At 49.8% G+C, this 16,596-nt stretch overlaps 1 protein-coding gene across 6 annotated transcripts in view; it reads right to left on the reverse strand.

The window, feature by feature from the left end:
- Positions 1–16,596, reverse strand: part of TAFA3 (TAFA chemokine like family member 3) — a 71,438-nt gene that overhangs the window by 28,356 nt on the left and 26,486 nt on the right. For 5 of the 6 annotated variants that reach the window (XM_074936138.1, XM_074936137.1, XM_074936136.1 and 2 more), the window contains 2 exons: positions 10,925–11,013; positions 9,896–10,011 (listed from right to left, as the gene is read on the reverse strand). In XM_074936138.1, the coding sequence (XP_074792239.1) occupies positions 9,896–10,011; positions 10,925–10,959 (151 nt within the window). In that variant the 5' untranslated portion in view covers positions 10,960–11,013. Of the gene's footprint in view, positions 1–9,895; positions 10,012–10,823; positions 11,014–16,596 lie in introns of those variants that run through there. The other variant, XM_074936139.1, reaches the window with a different exon arrangement.

The following is a 16,596-nucleotide window of genomic DNA, read 5'->3' on the forward strand; positions in this document are numbered from 1 at the left end:
TCGGGGGGTGTAGCTGCACCCGGCACAGTCTGCTGGAGACATTAGGCAGCCCTGTGGCTTAGCTGCCTTTGTAACAGCTCATTACTGCTCCTCTCCAGACTCAGGCAGCCCCGCTCCTCTCCTGCTGTCCGTGGGGAAATCGCATGCAGCCTGCCCAGACCTCACAGTGAGGTGTACAAACCTGCCCCCACTGTCTGCAGGTTGGGGTTTGAACCATCGCCATCTGGGGAAGGGATGATCTGAGTGGAGATGGTGGGGTGTGTGTGTGTTGTGGGGGGGGGTGCTAGAGAACTGGATGGAAATTAAATAAAATCTTTGTGTCTGATGTAAATAACAGGCTGCCTCTGCCAGCACTCCGTCTTTCTGGGCACAAGTCCAGCTCTGACTTTAGCAGGGCAGCAGAGACGCTTCTGTGAATCCGTTTAGGGGCCACCAATTATCCCAGACGTCCCAACTGGGCTTCCATATTTTTCAGGCAGCGGCTAACTTGCTGCTCGAGTGCCGTCTGTATCACATGTTACCTGCTGTCAGAGCGTGAGCAGGAAAGCCAGGCAAGCTGCTGCCCACTCTCTGTTCAGCTGTGGGCTGGATCTGGGTCCTGCTGTTTGGCTTCAGCCTGGCTGGAAATACCACAAACAAACATCCTTCCCTTAGGCTTCGCCTTTGTCCCAGCACAGGCAAAAATAAGAGCTAACAAGAGATGAGGAAACATGGCAGGACTGCAACAAGTAACAACTTTTTCAAACCTCCAAAAGCGCAAGTGATTCAGGTTCCCTTTCAGCAAGGGGCTCGGGGGCGAGATTTGGAGCAGTTCTTATTTCATCTGGACCAGGTTTGCCTTCTGCTACCCATGGGCAACATGGGCTGGGTATTGTAGGAGGACAAAGCTCTGAATTGGCCAATTCCCAGCATATGACTAGGGAGACATTTGGGCTTTTTTTACTCTATGCAAATGAATCATTTGGCATCAAATATTTTGATTCACAGGATTGGAACACATGACTTTGCCATTCCCTCATTCCAGGATTTCAGCTTAATGAACAGCAGCTCGTCGGGGCAGATGCTGGACGGCGACTGATAGCTTTGGAGGGATTAAAGCAAGTTACGGGTTATCCAGGTGAAGGCAGCTGTTGCTTGCACACTGCTCCACTGATCAGCTCCACACTTGGCCCCCTTTGATGTCATTCAGCTGTGCAGAAAGAGGCCTGAGTTTGGGAACAAGAGCAGTCAGGGACATAGGGTGTCTCTGAGCTGGCCGGCAGGTGCTTCCTTTTTCTGCTGAACTGTGGGAAACCTCCTATTGGTTCTGTCTGAAAATGCAGATCAGATCCTGTGGGAAAGGTGGGAAACCCTCAGAGAGCCCATGACCATTTCCTGGCTGCTTGCATGCCTTTCATTCCAACCTCACTGTTACTTCCCCCTGGAGCCCTTTCAACAAACTGTATCTCCTAGAAGCATAAAGGCACTGTAAATGCACCCGGCTTTGGAAACCTGCATGTAAAAAGAAAACAAAAGCGGTGTCCTAGTCCGGTTGACCATTAAGTGAGCAGCCGAACATGGTTTGTACAGCATCACCTGAAACGGCACAAGCTGTCTAGCCCTGGAGAGATGCAGCCTCTTCCCAGCTCATTTGATGTACATATCACTCCATTAACAGGTGAGGAGTGCTGCAAAGTGAAGAGAAGCTGAGAACAAGACTATTCCTGGGTGGGCTCCCTCCTCCTGTGTGGCTGAAATGCATCGGAGCCTGCCCATAACCAGCTCTGAAGAGCTGCTCTGAACCACTATGGAGCACACACAATCCCCACCCCACAGCACATGGGTTCAGTCTCCATACTGAGGGCCCTCGCTAGGAAACCAAAGCCCACATAGGGCTGCTCAGATAAGCCCTTCATTGCCCAGACACTCCTTTGGGAGGCAGCATGGTCTAATGGCCAGGGCAGTGGAGTAAGCAACAGGAGACCGGGGTCCTGTTCCCAGCATGGGGCTGGGTGACCTTGGGCAAGTCACTTCCCTTCCCTGTGCCCACATTCTTCCTTTGTCTGGCCTGTCCAGTTAAAATTCATCTCTCTTTTTCTGCCTTTCTACAGCACTTGTACAATGGGTAGCTGGTCTCTGGTGGTCTTTCGAGGTGTTACCACAATGCAAAGGATAATCACTTTAAGGATCTCAGTATTACCAGCAGTAGCTTGGTGCGGGATGCGTAACCACCTGTGTGGTGTACTCTCCCCCAGCAAACCTTTTTACTTCTCTGTCGTAGCAAGACAACAGAGCACACTGTGTTTCCTTTGCTAAAGTCACACACGCAAAGGCAAACGCATTCACACCCACAAAATGTGCACACACAGACTCTCTCAACACAGAAAAACAAACGCATGGACATACATGAAGTGTTGCGCGGATTAATTAGTCTGCATTTGTACAGAGAGAAATCTGCACAGAAATACTGAGTGCCTCCTACACATAATGCTATTAAGGCTGAGATTCTCAAAGCCATGTAATGGGAGACAGTGTGGCCTAGTGGATAAAGCACTGGACTGGGGTTTGGGAGACTTGAATTCTAGTCCCCTCCCTCTGCCATTAACCTGCTGGGTGACTTTGGTCAAGTCACTTCCCTCCTGGTGCCTCAGTTTCCCTATGTGTAAAATGATACCTTTCTTTGTAAAGCGCTTTGAAATCCACTGATGAAAACTGTGACATAAGGGCTAGGTGTTAGTATTACTATAGTTAATGATTAGGACAGACAATTCCCATTAATGTTAAATAGGAATTTGGCATCAAAATCCTGTAAACAGATTTGCAAATTTCTTCCAAATGTCCAATGAGGAATGATCCTGCACTGGCAGGGAGGTGGATAAGATGACCTACTAGATCCTTCCCTTCGCCGTATGCCAGGGCCTGACTCTCCATTGTCCTGCCCCTTGGGTTGTCATTTGCACCCGTGCTACTGGGTGTGAAAAGCTACTACATCACAATGGAAGCACTTCACCCCTGCTGTGCACCTGGTGCCAATGACTGCGCCAGGTGCAGGGCACCGGAGAACCTGGCTTTGTAGTTCATCCACACACAGCTGTGCAAACACACACAGGCGTGGATTTCTGCAACGCCGGGAATGGAAGGACTTGGAAGAGGTGCACGGTTCATCAGCAGAGAGAATTGTTTCTATTCCTTTTCTCCTAGGTCGCTAGCAGGGTGTACTTGTCCCATCAGACAGGGCTCTGCATGCCAGCCTTTCCAAATGACACTCGATCCTTTTGCGCCTGTCCTATCTGAAGCAGTTTTCCAGCTGAAAACTGTGATGTTTCCTGCTCAGCTGAAGCTCCTGAATTATAGGGGGGCTGTTTGATGTTTAATGGGAGTGCATGATGCAACTAATTAAATCGGCAGCCTAGAGTCCAGGGTTCCTATCCAGGTGGATGCCTTACCACTTCCATCCAGCAACAACTACCCACCATCAGGCTTCTGAAACAAGTAATCAGCCAGGGTACCAGGCACCAGGATAAAGAGAGTCACAGAGCTGAAGGCCAGACGAGATCATTACGATTGTCTAGTCTGACCTCCTGCGTAGCACAGGATAGAGAGCCTCACCCAGTGATTCCTGCGTCACGTCTATTACTTGGATGAGCTACCGCAGGTCTTTCAGAGAGACATCCAATCTCGATGTAATGCGTTCAAGTGCTGGGACACGCACCATTTCCCTAGGCAAGAGGCAACGGATCAGCAACATAAAAACCGAAAATATCAAGCTGCTGCTGTCAGTCCACACGATGACACACCCACTAGTAATTCTTTCAGCAAGTTAACCACAAAGCTGGGGACTACCCACACACAAAGGTCTCAGGTGACTACACACGCTTGCCCACACAGGCGTTCAACAATGAGCTTGTATCCACGTGAGGATGGCGCTCTGATGATCAGCGCTAACAACTTCAATCTGGCAATGCCGATAATAACGTCTTACTAAGAGCATTATATGGACCAACAAACCCAGCTTGCCAATTAGAGGCCACCAACCTGTGCAGGGGATTAATTTCCCGGTGAGCCATTCTTCACCAAAGTGCTTCCCTATTCCATTTAGAAATGTCTTAATTTTAGCACTTGATTTATGTGGCTATTTAAATCCAACCTCGTAATCAAGGAAGCGGTGCTAGATCCTGACACGTTAGCATTCTCCATGTGCTAGGTGGATGTTAGTGATTAGATCTTCTTTCAAAAGCCAGATGTTTAAAATTCATTGTTTTCTTGAATTTGCACAAGCTAATCTGAAAATCTGAAGTGGGTGTGGGAGGAGAGACTGCAAATCCAAGAGGCTGGAGGACTATGGTATTAATTCCTACCCATGGCAGTTGACATCACAAACCACCACTGCTGTGGTTTAGGATACCTCCAAAACCTGGCCGATCATGGCAATCCGTCCACGATCCTACATTTAGTGATGATTTCGAGCTCTTCTGTGTGTGTGTGTATGGGGACATTACTGAGGGTTTTATTCCAGTCTTCCCCTTGCTAAGAAGTAGTGTGGCCTGGTGAATAGGGCATGGGGCTGGGAGTTCCATTTCACGCTCTACCGCTGATCTACTAGGACACCCTGGGCAAGGCACTTAGCCCGCAAGCTCTGTGGCCCCAGGACTGTCTCTCAGTCTGTGTCTGTACAGCACCCAGCACAAGGAGGCCCTGATCTTGGCTGGGGTCTCTAGGAGATGCTGAGTTTCCTGTTTGCTCACCTTGTTGCCAGCTATCGCGAGTCTCACAGTAATTGGTGCTTTTCTCAAAGCCTTGGCTCCTAGAGTCATGTTATTACACAAGGATCTCAGCTTTCATTTAAAAAAACAGTGAGTTTCTAGCTCTCCTGGTTGCAGAGAAAAGCTGGAGAATATGACCCCTAAAGTTTCAAAAAACAGAAGACAAATAAACAGAACGCAGGCACATCTTACTTTAAAAAAAAGTCACATGGTTTTTAAGCCAACATTCTGATGGTGGGGGAAGGTGTGTGTCCCAATCTCTCCTTTATAGAATTTGCAACTGCAAATGAATCATGTGGGCAAATCACTTGCGCCTCTAACGCTCTGATCTGCTCCCACAAACAGGTATTAGCGACGCAAGTGCCCAGTTCTGCCTCTGCAGTTCAATTCCAGATGCAAAAATGTGAGGGCAGATTTTCAGGGTCAAACTGAACCCACAATTGGGAGCCCGACCTTTAGAAAATTTGGCATAAAATATAACCCCTGTTAACAGCCTCCCCAAATGAACCAGGGGGAGGCAGCTGGAGAAGAAAACCCATCAGCAGATTGAAACTCATTGTACAAGCTGAAGGAGACTCAAGCCACGCCGGAAGAAATGAGAATCACGCACCAAAAGTGAGAACTTCTTTCAATATCATGAAAATCAGGGAGTACGGAAAGAAATTTATAGAGAGACACAGATTGGGCCAAACCCAATAGTTCTAGCTCAGTCGTTAGCCAGATTGCATTCCCTTTGTCCGCATTTGGAGTTCTGCCTGAGTAAGAACTTCAAGATTTAGCCCATTACGGATAGCTCTTTATCTGGGTGTAACATATCCATACACAAAAATACACAGATGTACACACACGCACACCGTAGACATGAACACATAGCGTGTTTCTTCACAAACATACGTACAAAGCAGTGTAGAATCTGGATTTAAGTCACACCACGCAAATAGAGCTAAGCATTTGCTCTGTTTCGAGTCTGTGGTTTATTCATTTCAGGCCTGATTTTCACACCCTGGCAGTTCTAGATGACTTTTTTTGGAGTAGCTGGTGCTCACCACACCTTTGAAAATGGGACCACTTATTTCAATGCCTAAACTGGAATATAGGCACCTAATTTTAGGCACCAGTGTGTGCGCCATTGTCCCCGGGTTATATATTCTCTTATCCTCTTGGAAGGAACAAAGACCTGTTTAGAGTATCTGCTAGCATGTTCCTGATCACTCCAGCTGCTCATGTCTGGATCTCAAGACATGTCATGACTTTCAACTCTGTGGTATGTGATTTGGACAGAAGTGAAGGTTTGCTACCCGTGGTCCATCTGTCAGTCTCCATCCAGATTAACACTGGGGATAGGCAGTGATAACAAACAGAGCATTATGCTAAAATTAAAACCTCTATGGATTTATCTAACTGAATAAACACATCTGCAAACACTGCAAATCCTGCAAATCCAGCAAGCTCCAGCCAAAGTATGTCTGATAGGAATATTTCCCTAGCCAGGGCTGCATTTTCAGTTTCAGACTTCACAACCAACAATCAAAGATCACATCTGGGACATCACTCAAGTAGATATCCTGGGAAGCCCTGAGCTCTTGCTAAAGATAATTCCAGAGATGATTATGGAGGTTTATCATCATATGCACCTGTTACAGGTTACAAAGTGAGTAAAGCAGGTAAGTGCTGACTAGCTGGTTGAGACAGTCACATTGGGAGACATGTTGGTTTTAAGGATGGGGATTACGGGATTAGAACTGTTTTAACTGTCAGGGAAAATTTCAGAAATGGGGAAAGGGTTAGGTGTAGGGTCATGCAAGGGCATATTCAGTTTAATCCTTAAATATCGTCTCTCCCAAACACAGATCCTATTACAGTGTCTGGTCTCCAGCCACAGTACCATCTCTAGCCAGGGTTAATGGTTCTGTCTGGATTTCAGTTATAAGCCCCTATTCTGGATCTCTTTACTTTGTGACCATCGCTCCTTTCTTGGCTCACATTGAGGCTGTTGTGCATATGCACAGAATATAATGCAGCTCAAAACTGGTCTGAAGTTTTATGCTGGCAGATGGGTGCAGGGGAAGGCTGGGCTGACTGGCTCAGAGCAGCACGGGCAGGAGAAAAAGAAGCCTCTCATTTCTGGAACCACGATGGGCTGCCAGTTAAAAAGCTTGAAGTTTGTGGCAGAATGAAGAAGAACAGGGGGAACAAACATGAAGACAAGGGAGACCAAGTGGGACACATTAGCTGAATCTTAAAATTTCCAGGGCGAGTTTGATTGCTCAGAGTCAAGTCAGGCTTCCCCCCTGCCAAACCAGTTGATCCAACCCACTCAAGGGGTTTGCTTTCAAAGGAGACATGGAAAATAAACTGCAGGGCAGAATGAACAAACTGCATTTACAGCCCAGCATCTCCAGGTTCCCCAGACAGGCTCAGCTGGGATTGGAGCTGTGGCTGCCTACGTTCCCTCTCCCCAGACAGTCGCTTATTATTCATTTCCTTGATCTCTCTCTCTCTGTAATTCCTACACTGTAAGAGAGACACCACGCAACGAAGTAACAGGGTTCAGGCCCCTGTACCAGGCTGAAGAGGTGCTGTCCAGGCTGTACACCATGATGGCTGTGGATCTGCAGTGAGCAGCCACTCAGCTCTAGCTGGGGCAATCAGGCTCAACCCGGAATCCTGTGAAGTTGTAACGGTCTGTGTTTCCTCTGCCCAGCACTCCAAACCACTTGCTTCGGAGATGGCGTAGGAAGTGGGACACATCTGTGTCTGCTGGATTCTGATGTGTGTGTAATTAGACAGACCCACCCAAAAATCTGTGCGAACGTAAACTTATGGCTGCGGCCGTGTATTTCCGCCTAGCAACGCAAACACTAGAGAGCAAGGAAGCCAAGAGGGCAGCATTTTCACCTAACCCAGTACCAGTCTCCAAGCATTAGTCCTTTGCCATCCCGCTACAGAGCCCCACCACTACATTACTGACTCTCCCATGCAGTCGCTTTGGCCCAGAACCTCAAAAAAATCTGATCAGTCATACACAATACATACTCTTAACATTCAGATACACACAGAGATGATATTGAGGTTCACAGATAGGGGATGGTTCGTAGGTATACTCAGGATATGATGTATAAGGAAATCACAACATGTCAGAGCGAGGTGTACTGCCATGTGATTTGGGTTCTACATCAGTTCACGCTCCGTTCATATTTTAAGATTACCTTCACAACCGGAGGGATAACATTTTATATTTTTAATGAAAGCTTAAAGTCTAGAGTGTCTATCTGATGACAAATGTACTTCATGACAATCACTCTGACCTAGATAGAAATGGTTATGACTAACAGTATTCAGCAATCAAAAATTAACACATTAATAGACTTGAAACATAGATGCCTTAGATTTTGCTATAGTCAAGAAGTGAACCAGTTTTCAAATCCAAAAATTCAGAGCCAAAAAATGGTTAGACTCACCAAACAATAATTCCGAAAGGGCCCGTTTTAAAATAATTACAACTCAGAGCCCAGTTAACACATTTACTGGCAAACTGCTCAGAAAAGTTGAGTGCCTAAGGCGAAGTGCCGTAAGTTTTCTGAGGCTACACAACCCTATCCATGCAAAGAGCTGCAGTCCCTGCTGTACGTGAAAACCCCAACACAGCCTTACCTAGGGTGTCTCCTCTAGTGGAGAGAACACACACATCCCACTGACCTATTTTTATTGGCTTCTGCAAGGGACTACGAGGAAGCCCCATGTTACTGCAGTGAGTCCATGAGGCTCTCGATTCACTGAGCCCAACCCTTGTGTTGGGCAGGACATTATTCCCGCTAGCATGGTTTTAGCCAGTCCCTTCCTGAGCCCAGTGACAGGACTTTGTCCTCAGCCCCTGATTATCTAAGATCGTAAGAATGGCCATACTGGGTCAGACCAAAGGTCCATCCAGCCCAGTATCCTGTCTGCCGAGAGTGGCCAATGCCAGGTGCCCCAGAGGAAGTGAACCTAACAGGTAATGATCTAGTGATCTCTCTCCTGCCATCCATCTCCACCCTCTGACAAACAGACACTAGGGACACCATTCCTTACCCATCCTAGCTAATAGCCATTAATGGACTTAACCTCCATGAATTTATCTAGTTCTCTTTTAAACCCCATTATTGTCCTAGCCTTCACAACCTCCTCAGGCAAGGAGTTCCACAGGTTGACTGTGCGCTGAGTGAAGAAGAACTTCCTTTTATTTGTTTTACACCTGCTGCCCATTAATTTCATTTGGTGGCCCCTTGTTCTTATATTATGGGAACAAGTAAATAATTTTTCCTTATTCACTTTCTCCACACCACGCATGATTTTATAGACCTCTATCATATCCCCCCTTAGTCTCCTCTTTTCCAAGATGAAAAGTCCTAGCCTCTTTAATCTCTCCTCATATGGGACCCGTTCCAAACCCCTAATCATTTTAGTTGCCCTTCTCTGAACCTTTTCTAATGCCAGCATATCTTTTTTGAGATGAGGAGACCACATCTGTACGCAGTATTCAAGATGTGGGTGTACCACGGATTTATATGAGGGCAATAAGATATTCTCCGTCTTATTCTCTACCGCTTTTTTAATGATTCCTAACATCCCGTTTGCTTTTTTGACTGCCGCTGAACGCTGCATGGACGTCTTCAGAGAACTACCCATGATGACGCCAAGATCTTTCTCCTGATTAGTTGTAGCTAAATTAGCCCCATCATATTGTACGTATAGTTGGGGTTATTTTTTCCAATGTGCGTTACTTTACATTTATCCACATGAAATTTCATTTGCCATTTTGTTGCCCAATCACTTAGTTCTGTGAGATCTTTTTGAAGTTCTTCACAGTCTGCTTTGATCTTAACTATCCTGAGCAGTTCAGTATCATCTGCAAACTTTGCAACTCTATTGCAGCCTGGCTGAGCACTACCAAGGTGCTGCAGTGCAGTTGACGGGGTCTGGTGGCAAGCTGGGTTAATAAAGCAATGGCAACTTCATAGCCAAGAATGAAGCCAGTAAGACTGTAAATAATCACTTTGTCCCATCCCCAAACCATTCATTGGAACCCCCCCATTCAAGACACTCAGATGCTGTAGACTTGGGTTAGCATACAGGGGTGTTATGAATGAAATAAGATATACAACTCGCCCTACCTGAATGGCTTCTGTGATGTGATGAGGCCAGTGTCAATCTTCCCCATAGCGTGATAAGGCAGAGAGTGAGCACCAATACCCATTTGCTCAAACTTTGTATGTCTCTTTCACTCATTCTACCAAAAACAAAAAGAAAGAGAGAGATGCAAAAAGAGAGAACTCCAGCAATGTGCAGCAGGCCAGGGGAGGGTCTGAGGAGGGAGGCGGGTTAGAGGCAGCAGCATGCTGATACAACGAAATCTCGGCGAGGTGGCACTCGCTGTCCCAGAACACAGCGGAGACACACAGGATTAAAGACGGAATTGCTGCAAAAGACCAAACCCTGCCCACGTTTTGTTCACAGAGCGCACACACACAATGCACACAGAGCTTGGAAGGTATCATTATTCCCCTTTCACTAAACCCTCTCATCCACTTGGGTGCCTTCCACCAGCAACGCAGCCTCTGCCCTTCTACCCTGGGAGCTGCCCTTGCTAGGGACAGAGATGGGAGTCCTAGAACTGCTCACTTGGGAGAGATGCCTGAATCTGACCACATGCTTCTTTTTCACTCCTGCACAGTGAGACAAGGGGCTCATTCTCCTGTTCAAGGGGGAATGCCCCTTCTCGGGCCTTCCCAGCTTCCACATTACATCAGCCTCTCTTCCCTCTTTAAAGGCAGCAGCAGCACGGAGGCGGTGAGAGGGAACCTACCTTCTGGGGTGGTGTCTAAAAGGACAGATTCTGCTTCTCGTCATACCGGCCTAACCCCCACTGACTCCAATGGAGCTACTCTGGATTTACACCTGGGCAACTGGCACCACATTTGGCCCGAAGTATTTTCATGCTTAGAAAACAGAGGGCAAAAAGCACCTTGTCATTTCAGGTGAAACCCCTGGAGGGAACACGCCCACCGACCCACCCGCCAGCATGCGCCATTCAGAACTCACCCTTGTCGCAGAGATCTGTTCAGATTTCTGAAAGCAATATTGTCTGTTCAAGCAAGAAGAGGCCGTGCCATTGACCCAGTCGCATTGGCAGAGATATTTACCTCTTACTGGGGTTTCGCAGCCACAGCCTCTGCATTCGCCAGTCTCCAATAGATCTGCTCTTTACAGAAAAGGGCAAACATCAGGGCATCTGAAAGCAGAGAGAGAAACAGCCACTTGAATAATGACATCGTCTATGAGAGCTCCACCTGAGCAAATCAGAAAGGATCGCAGCTCCTTGGGAGCAAGCTGACTTGGAATGACCCACAGCTGCAATTATCCAGGCATCGCAATCAGCTTGTCTCCTCTGTGCCACCAGGAGGGCCCAGCATTCCCACCCTGTGGCTCTGAAAATACAGGTTTCCTACTCAGCACGGTAATGGAGCAGGGCCCCTAGGTCACGCGGGGGGAGGAGACAGTATGTGCCCGCGCAGAGCACTCATCGTCCATTAGTAGGAAGCCATGCACACACCCACTCACACCTGCACACCCACATCCTCTCTCACACCCACATCTCTCTGGTTCTGACCAGGAATCTCACCCTGCACCTGAGAAACCTTTCCCGATGAAAGCTTCCTTGAAGCTGATATGTTTACGCAAAAAGTTTTGCTTTCAACAAACTGACATTTTTCCAACCAAAAAAAAGTGTCATTGAAAAATTCCTGACCAGCTGTTCTCATGACATAATACGCTGAACAAATTTCAGCCAAAGACCAAACCAGCCACCCAATCAAGAAACCAATCCTTTAAATGATTCAAGGAGACCCTTAAAAATCCCTTAAATACTCCAGTGGTCCTAATTCTGAGCTTATTTGTCCCAGTTTTAAACTCCGTTGATTTCAGCGGCGCTATTCTTGATTTCACTGGTGTCACTGTTATCAGAACCAGACCCAATATACACCCACACTACGCACGTAGCGCAGACACACTGAACAGATTCAGAGTATAAGTAAAGCGAGAGAGTAAACTAACAGAGATATTTTCACAGCATCTGCCTTCACTGGACAGGGGCTGACCCCAACATTATCATTATGGGAGCACTGTGGATCAGGGCCACGCTGCACGAGGCACTGTACATACACCGATTGGTAGACAGCCGCTGCTTTGAAGAGTTTGCATTCTAGGTAGAAAAGAGAGACAAAGGCTTGCAGAAGGGGCCATCATTCTCCCTGTTTTACATATGGGGAAACTGAGGCACAATGCAATGACATGACTTGCCCAAGGTTACATAAGCAGACTGTGGAAGAGCTGGGAACCGACCTCTGACCTGCTGAGTCCCAGTCCAGCATCTCAACCGCAGGACCGACTTTCCTTAGGAACAGCTGCAGCATTCGGTTTGTAAGACTGCCACAAATAATACATGATCCATACATACAGACTTACATTGGTTCCCCCAACGGTAAGACATAGCACTTACTTACCACCTGCCCTGATTACACAGTGAAACGAGGGACACGGGAAAACCGCACTGTGCTGGCAGAGACAAAACTTTTATGGGCAGGTCTCCTGGGAACCTCAGCAGTGGCCTGGCAACACGAGGCACCTGCAGAGGGCAGACACTGCACCTGGACGTCGCTACCCAGAGCCACAGGCTGCCCAACCACAGCAGAACGCCGCCTGTCGTAGGACCACGCGGGTTCGGAAGAGACCTCCGGAGCCTGCTCTCTGCTCAGCAGCTGCGCGCTCCAGCCCTGCCTCTCCTCAGCCCGCTGGGGACACCCTGTGGTGCTCCTCCGGCACCCAGCCCAGGCGAGCTGTGCCTGCCCTCGGGCAGCGACTTGAGAGGAGATAAATGCAGCTGCTTTGCTCCGAACTGTGTGTCAAAAACAGAGGGACCAAGCAAGGGCCACAGCCCGCTGGGGGAACCCTGGCCACCTCCCAGGCAGGTGGGGGTTTCCCTGAGCATGACTCGGCTCCTCCATCAGTCAGCATGCCCTGGAGCAGCCCTGGCCCCCTCTAGCAAATCTGGGGCTGGTGACAGACTGACGCCTCCGGAGAGCCAGTCCTCCAGCTGGCCGAAGAACAGCTACCTCTCAGGCGGCAGCAGGGCTGCCTTCCCTCGCACCCGGCTCCCTGCCCTGGAGAAACCAGCTCGACAGGGAGGAGGGGAGCTCAGTCTCAGCCCTGGCACCTCTGCTGAGGCCTCCAATGGGGGTAATTAGTGCTCACAGGGAGGAGAGGGGGTGGCTGTGTGATGCTGACACCTGTCGCTAGGGACTATTGTAATCATTTCTACGTTGGGAGAAGCACCAACGGAGGTCAGGGCCCGGCTCTATGCAGAAATCTAGGGAGAGGCATCCCTTGCCTCACGGGTCTTGACAAGACAGACAAGCGATCCAGGGACTGGCCCATGGTCACAGGTGGAGCCTGTGAGCAGCAGGAACTGAGCGCACAGCTCCTGGGTGCCACTCCAGAGGGCCCCCCAGGTAACTCGGGGCTGATTTTTCAAACAATTTCAAGGTTGTGAAATCTGGATTTTGGGGGGTCTTTTTAATGTTTGTACAGGAAAAAAAATCACATCATGCACCCAGGGACTGATCCAGCCCTCAGCCCTGTGGTACCTGAGCACCCGCCTGGGACTAGCTGAGAGCCGGCAATAACAACCCCTAAGGCCTACTGAAAGGCCCTGGGCTGAGCACTTCTGAAAGCCGTACCCCAGGTCACTGACAGCAGCCCTCACACACAGATGGGACCAGAACCCAAGTCCCCTGCTCCTAGCCCAGGGCCCTAGTTAGGGGGACGCCCTGTCTCCCAGCCCCTAGCTCCACAGTAACGGTGCTACACCCCACCCCAATGTGCAGCACATGAAGGGGAAGTCTGCAAACATCAATGCACCCACTGCATGGAGCCTTCCGCACGCTGCAGGCTCTGCCCACAGAGCGGGGCAGGATGCACTGGCAGGTGCAGAGCAGTCATGTCACCTCCGTTCCTTGCGTGAAATTAAAAAAATAAATCAACATTTTACTTTCGGCAGCTTTAAATAGATCCCTCTTAATATTTATGGCCGTGGGGTGGGGATGGCTCAGAGCGCCGGAGCGAGGAGAAAGCAGCAATCAAGGTAACAGCCTCGATAGCAGAAAGTCCATTCTGCATCTGAAAGGTAAAATGACAACTTCATGGCCCTGTTTATTGCCTGCTGGGACCTGACAGGGTCCAGGGCAAATAACCACGTCCCCTGTAAAGCTTCGGTGCCGAGCCAGGATTTATTACAGACAAGCTGGAGTCAGTAAATACTATCTGTGCTGATGCAGATGCTCATGAGCAGCTCTGGCTGACCTGACGCAGGGCCAGGCAGCAACCTGCCTCCATCAGAAGAGGCTGACGTGTCCCAAGGCAGCCAGCAACCAGCCCCGTCAGAACAGGCTGATGTGTCCCAGGGCCAGCAGGGAGCTGTGTGCACCGAGTGAGAGGCAGTCCCTGCCCCAAGAAGCTTACATCTAAATAGACAAGACAGGCACAGATGGGAAAAGACTTGCCCAAAGTCACCTGCAGAGCTGGGAAGAAAACTCAGGTCTCCTAAGCTCCAGTCCCATGTCCTAAATGCGAGACCAGCTACTACCTCTCTCCTGACAGCTAGGCAGGAGCCAGCTGCGTAGAAGGAGAACAGTGCCAGCTGTAGGGGCACAAGGCTGGAGGCTTTTAAAGCCAGACTGAGCAATTCATTGGAAAGCAGCAATACTCTGTAAGGAACATGCTTTTACCAGATGAATTAAATGGCCCTAAAAGACCTTTCCCACTCGCATTTCTACGATTGACAATCACTAAGCTGGGCCCAGTCTCTCCTTATCCAGACAGGACCCTGCCCCTTCTACACCCAGCTCTCCGCTGCTCGCCCCATGTGCCAGCCACGTTTGCTCTGGCAGGACCCCGTGACAGGACAGCGGGGCTTTGTTAAAATCCCACCACCCCATTGCAGGGAAGCTGGAATAATGCCTGCCTGTGACAGAGTCACTCTCGTTCCATCAACCCCAGCCAGAGATGGCTCATCCCTTTGTCCCAGTACAATACGCCTGAAGGGGAAGTCAGAGGCCTTCGGAATAGACTGGATTGCACCCTGTGCCAGGCATCTGCAGAAAATGTACGGGGGGGGGAGCACTGAGATGGGGGAGGGGAGAGACCATCCTAGGAATCCACCGATAGGTCCCCTCTTCCCCAGCCTCGATGTTAAATTGCACACCTGGCCAGTTCACACATCCAGGTATTGTTCAGGAGCAAAGTCTCAATATTTCCAGCAGAGGCAGTAAGACAAGTTTGGTTGCCAGCTAGTGGGATTTACCCACCGCTTGCCCTCCTGTCTCCAAACACGTGTGCCCCTGGTTCGCAGGGGCATCGCCGCCTCAGGGGGGAAGTTCTTGTGGAGCCCCTGCGCTCGGCACTGAAAATACAGGAGCAGGAGAGTGCCGGGGAGCTGAGCCTCTCTCCAGGAAAGAACATCCACCTCCTCACTTTAACAGTGCTGTCTGCAGGCCATACGCGGGAGCAACCACCACTGACCCATGGCACGCCTTCCTAATCAGCTTGAAATTAATGTCGGTTGCTAAGGAATGTCTGCTCCTTCCCCACTTTACAGAGAAGCATGGTCACAAGACCAAGTGGCTGTAATCCCACACAGATGCACGAAGCAAATCACCACGATGAGCCAGCGGACAGGCAAGGAAATCTGTTGCTGCTGCAGCTCCTGGCTGCTGAGGACCCTGGGAAATGACACCGACTCCAGAGGAAGGAATTTATGAGCCATGCTTGGCAGATCAGCCCGACTGTCCTCTGGGCTGCTGGCTGCCTGCCTGTGTGGAATCCTGCCTGGCGGTGCCTTGTCAAGCCCCTTCCTGTCTTTGCTGCCATTTCATTAACTCACACATTTGTACTGGCCCTCAGCACCGCACCTCTGTGATTGCAAAGGGGAGTCGCACGGCCTAGGGACTGGAGCAGGGGCTAGGAGTCAGGATTCCTGGGCACTATCCCTGGCTCTGCCACTGAGCTGGACAAGTCACCTAAGTGCTCTGTGCCTCAGTTTCCCCAGCCGTAAGATGAGGTGGTGGTTTGTGAGGCTCAGCTGGCTAGTGCCAATAGAGTTTTTCCCTACTGGAGCACCAAATGCTGGCATGATGTCCCATGAGCATGCAGCAGCATGGCACCATCCCCGTATGGCACGGCGGGTCTGCCTGGCAGTGTAAGTGATCCTGTGAATGCTAACCCTTCCAGGAGTGCAGTGACAGGGAGGGAGCGTGCTGCCCTGGCACCATCGCCCCATTGCTTTGGGAAGTCGATCTAAAGAGTAACCCTTCTTTCTCCCCTCCTCCCCAGATACCAAGCCCCGGGATATTTCTTCCCTTCTATCATGGGTCCCCCTCCCTACCCTCCACTTGGAGATCGTGCGCTGACACCGTAGGACCTCAGCCAGCTGTAACACACTGGCACTGCCAAGCAAGGGCCATGCTCCCAGGGTCCAAACAGCAGGGTACACTGTGCCCATGGGCAGGCTACAGGGTTCAGAATGGCAGGTGACCCCTCCAGCACCATGCGGGGAACGTGCCAGGGATGGATCCAAGCCGGCAGAGCAGTGGGCAGCTGTCCTTGTTCAGGCAGCTCCGTGCCTGGCCTGGCTGCTCCATTCTCCCCCATTTTATTCCCCCTGTCTCTGGTTGCAGATGCGATTCCTAGCAGCAGCTGGTTCTCTGATGCCACATGCCCGTCCCACCAGGCCAGCTGGCACTGGCCGGGTTTTTCGTAACCC

The sequence above is a fragment of the Natator depressus genome, chromosome 21, assembly GCF_965152275.1.
Source record: "Natator depressus isolate rNatDep1 chromosome 21, rNatDep2.hap1, whole genome shotgun sequence".
Taxonomy (NCBI): domain Eukaryota; kingdom Metazoa; phylum Chordata; order Testudines; family Cheloniidae; genus Natator; species Natator depressus.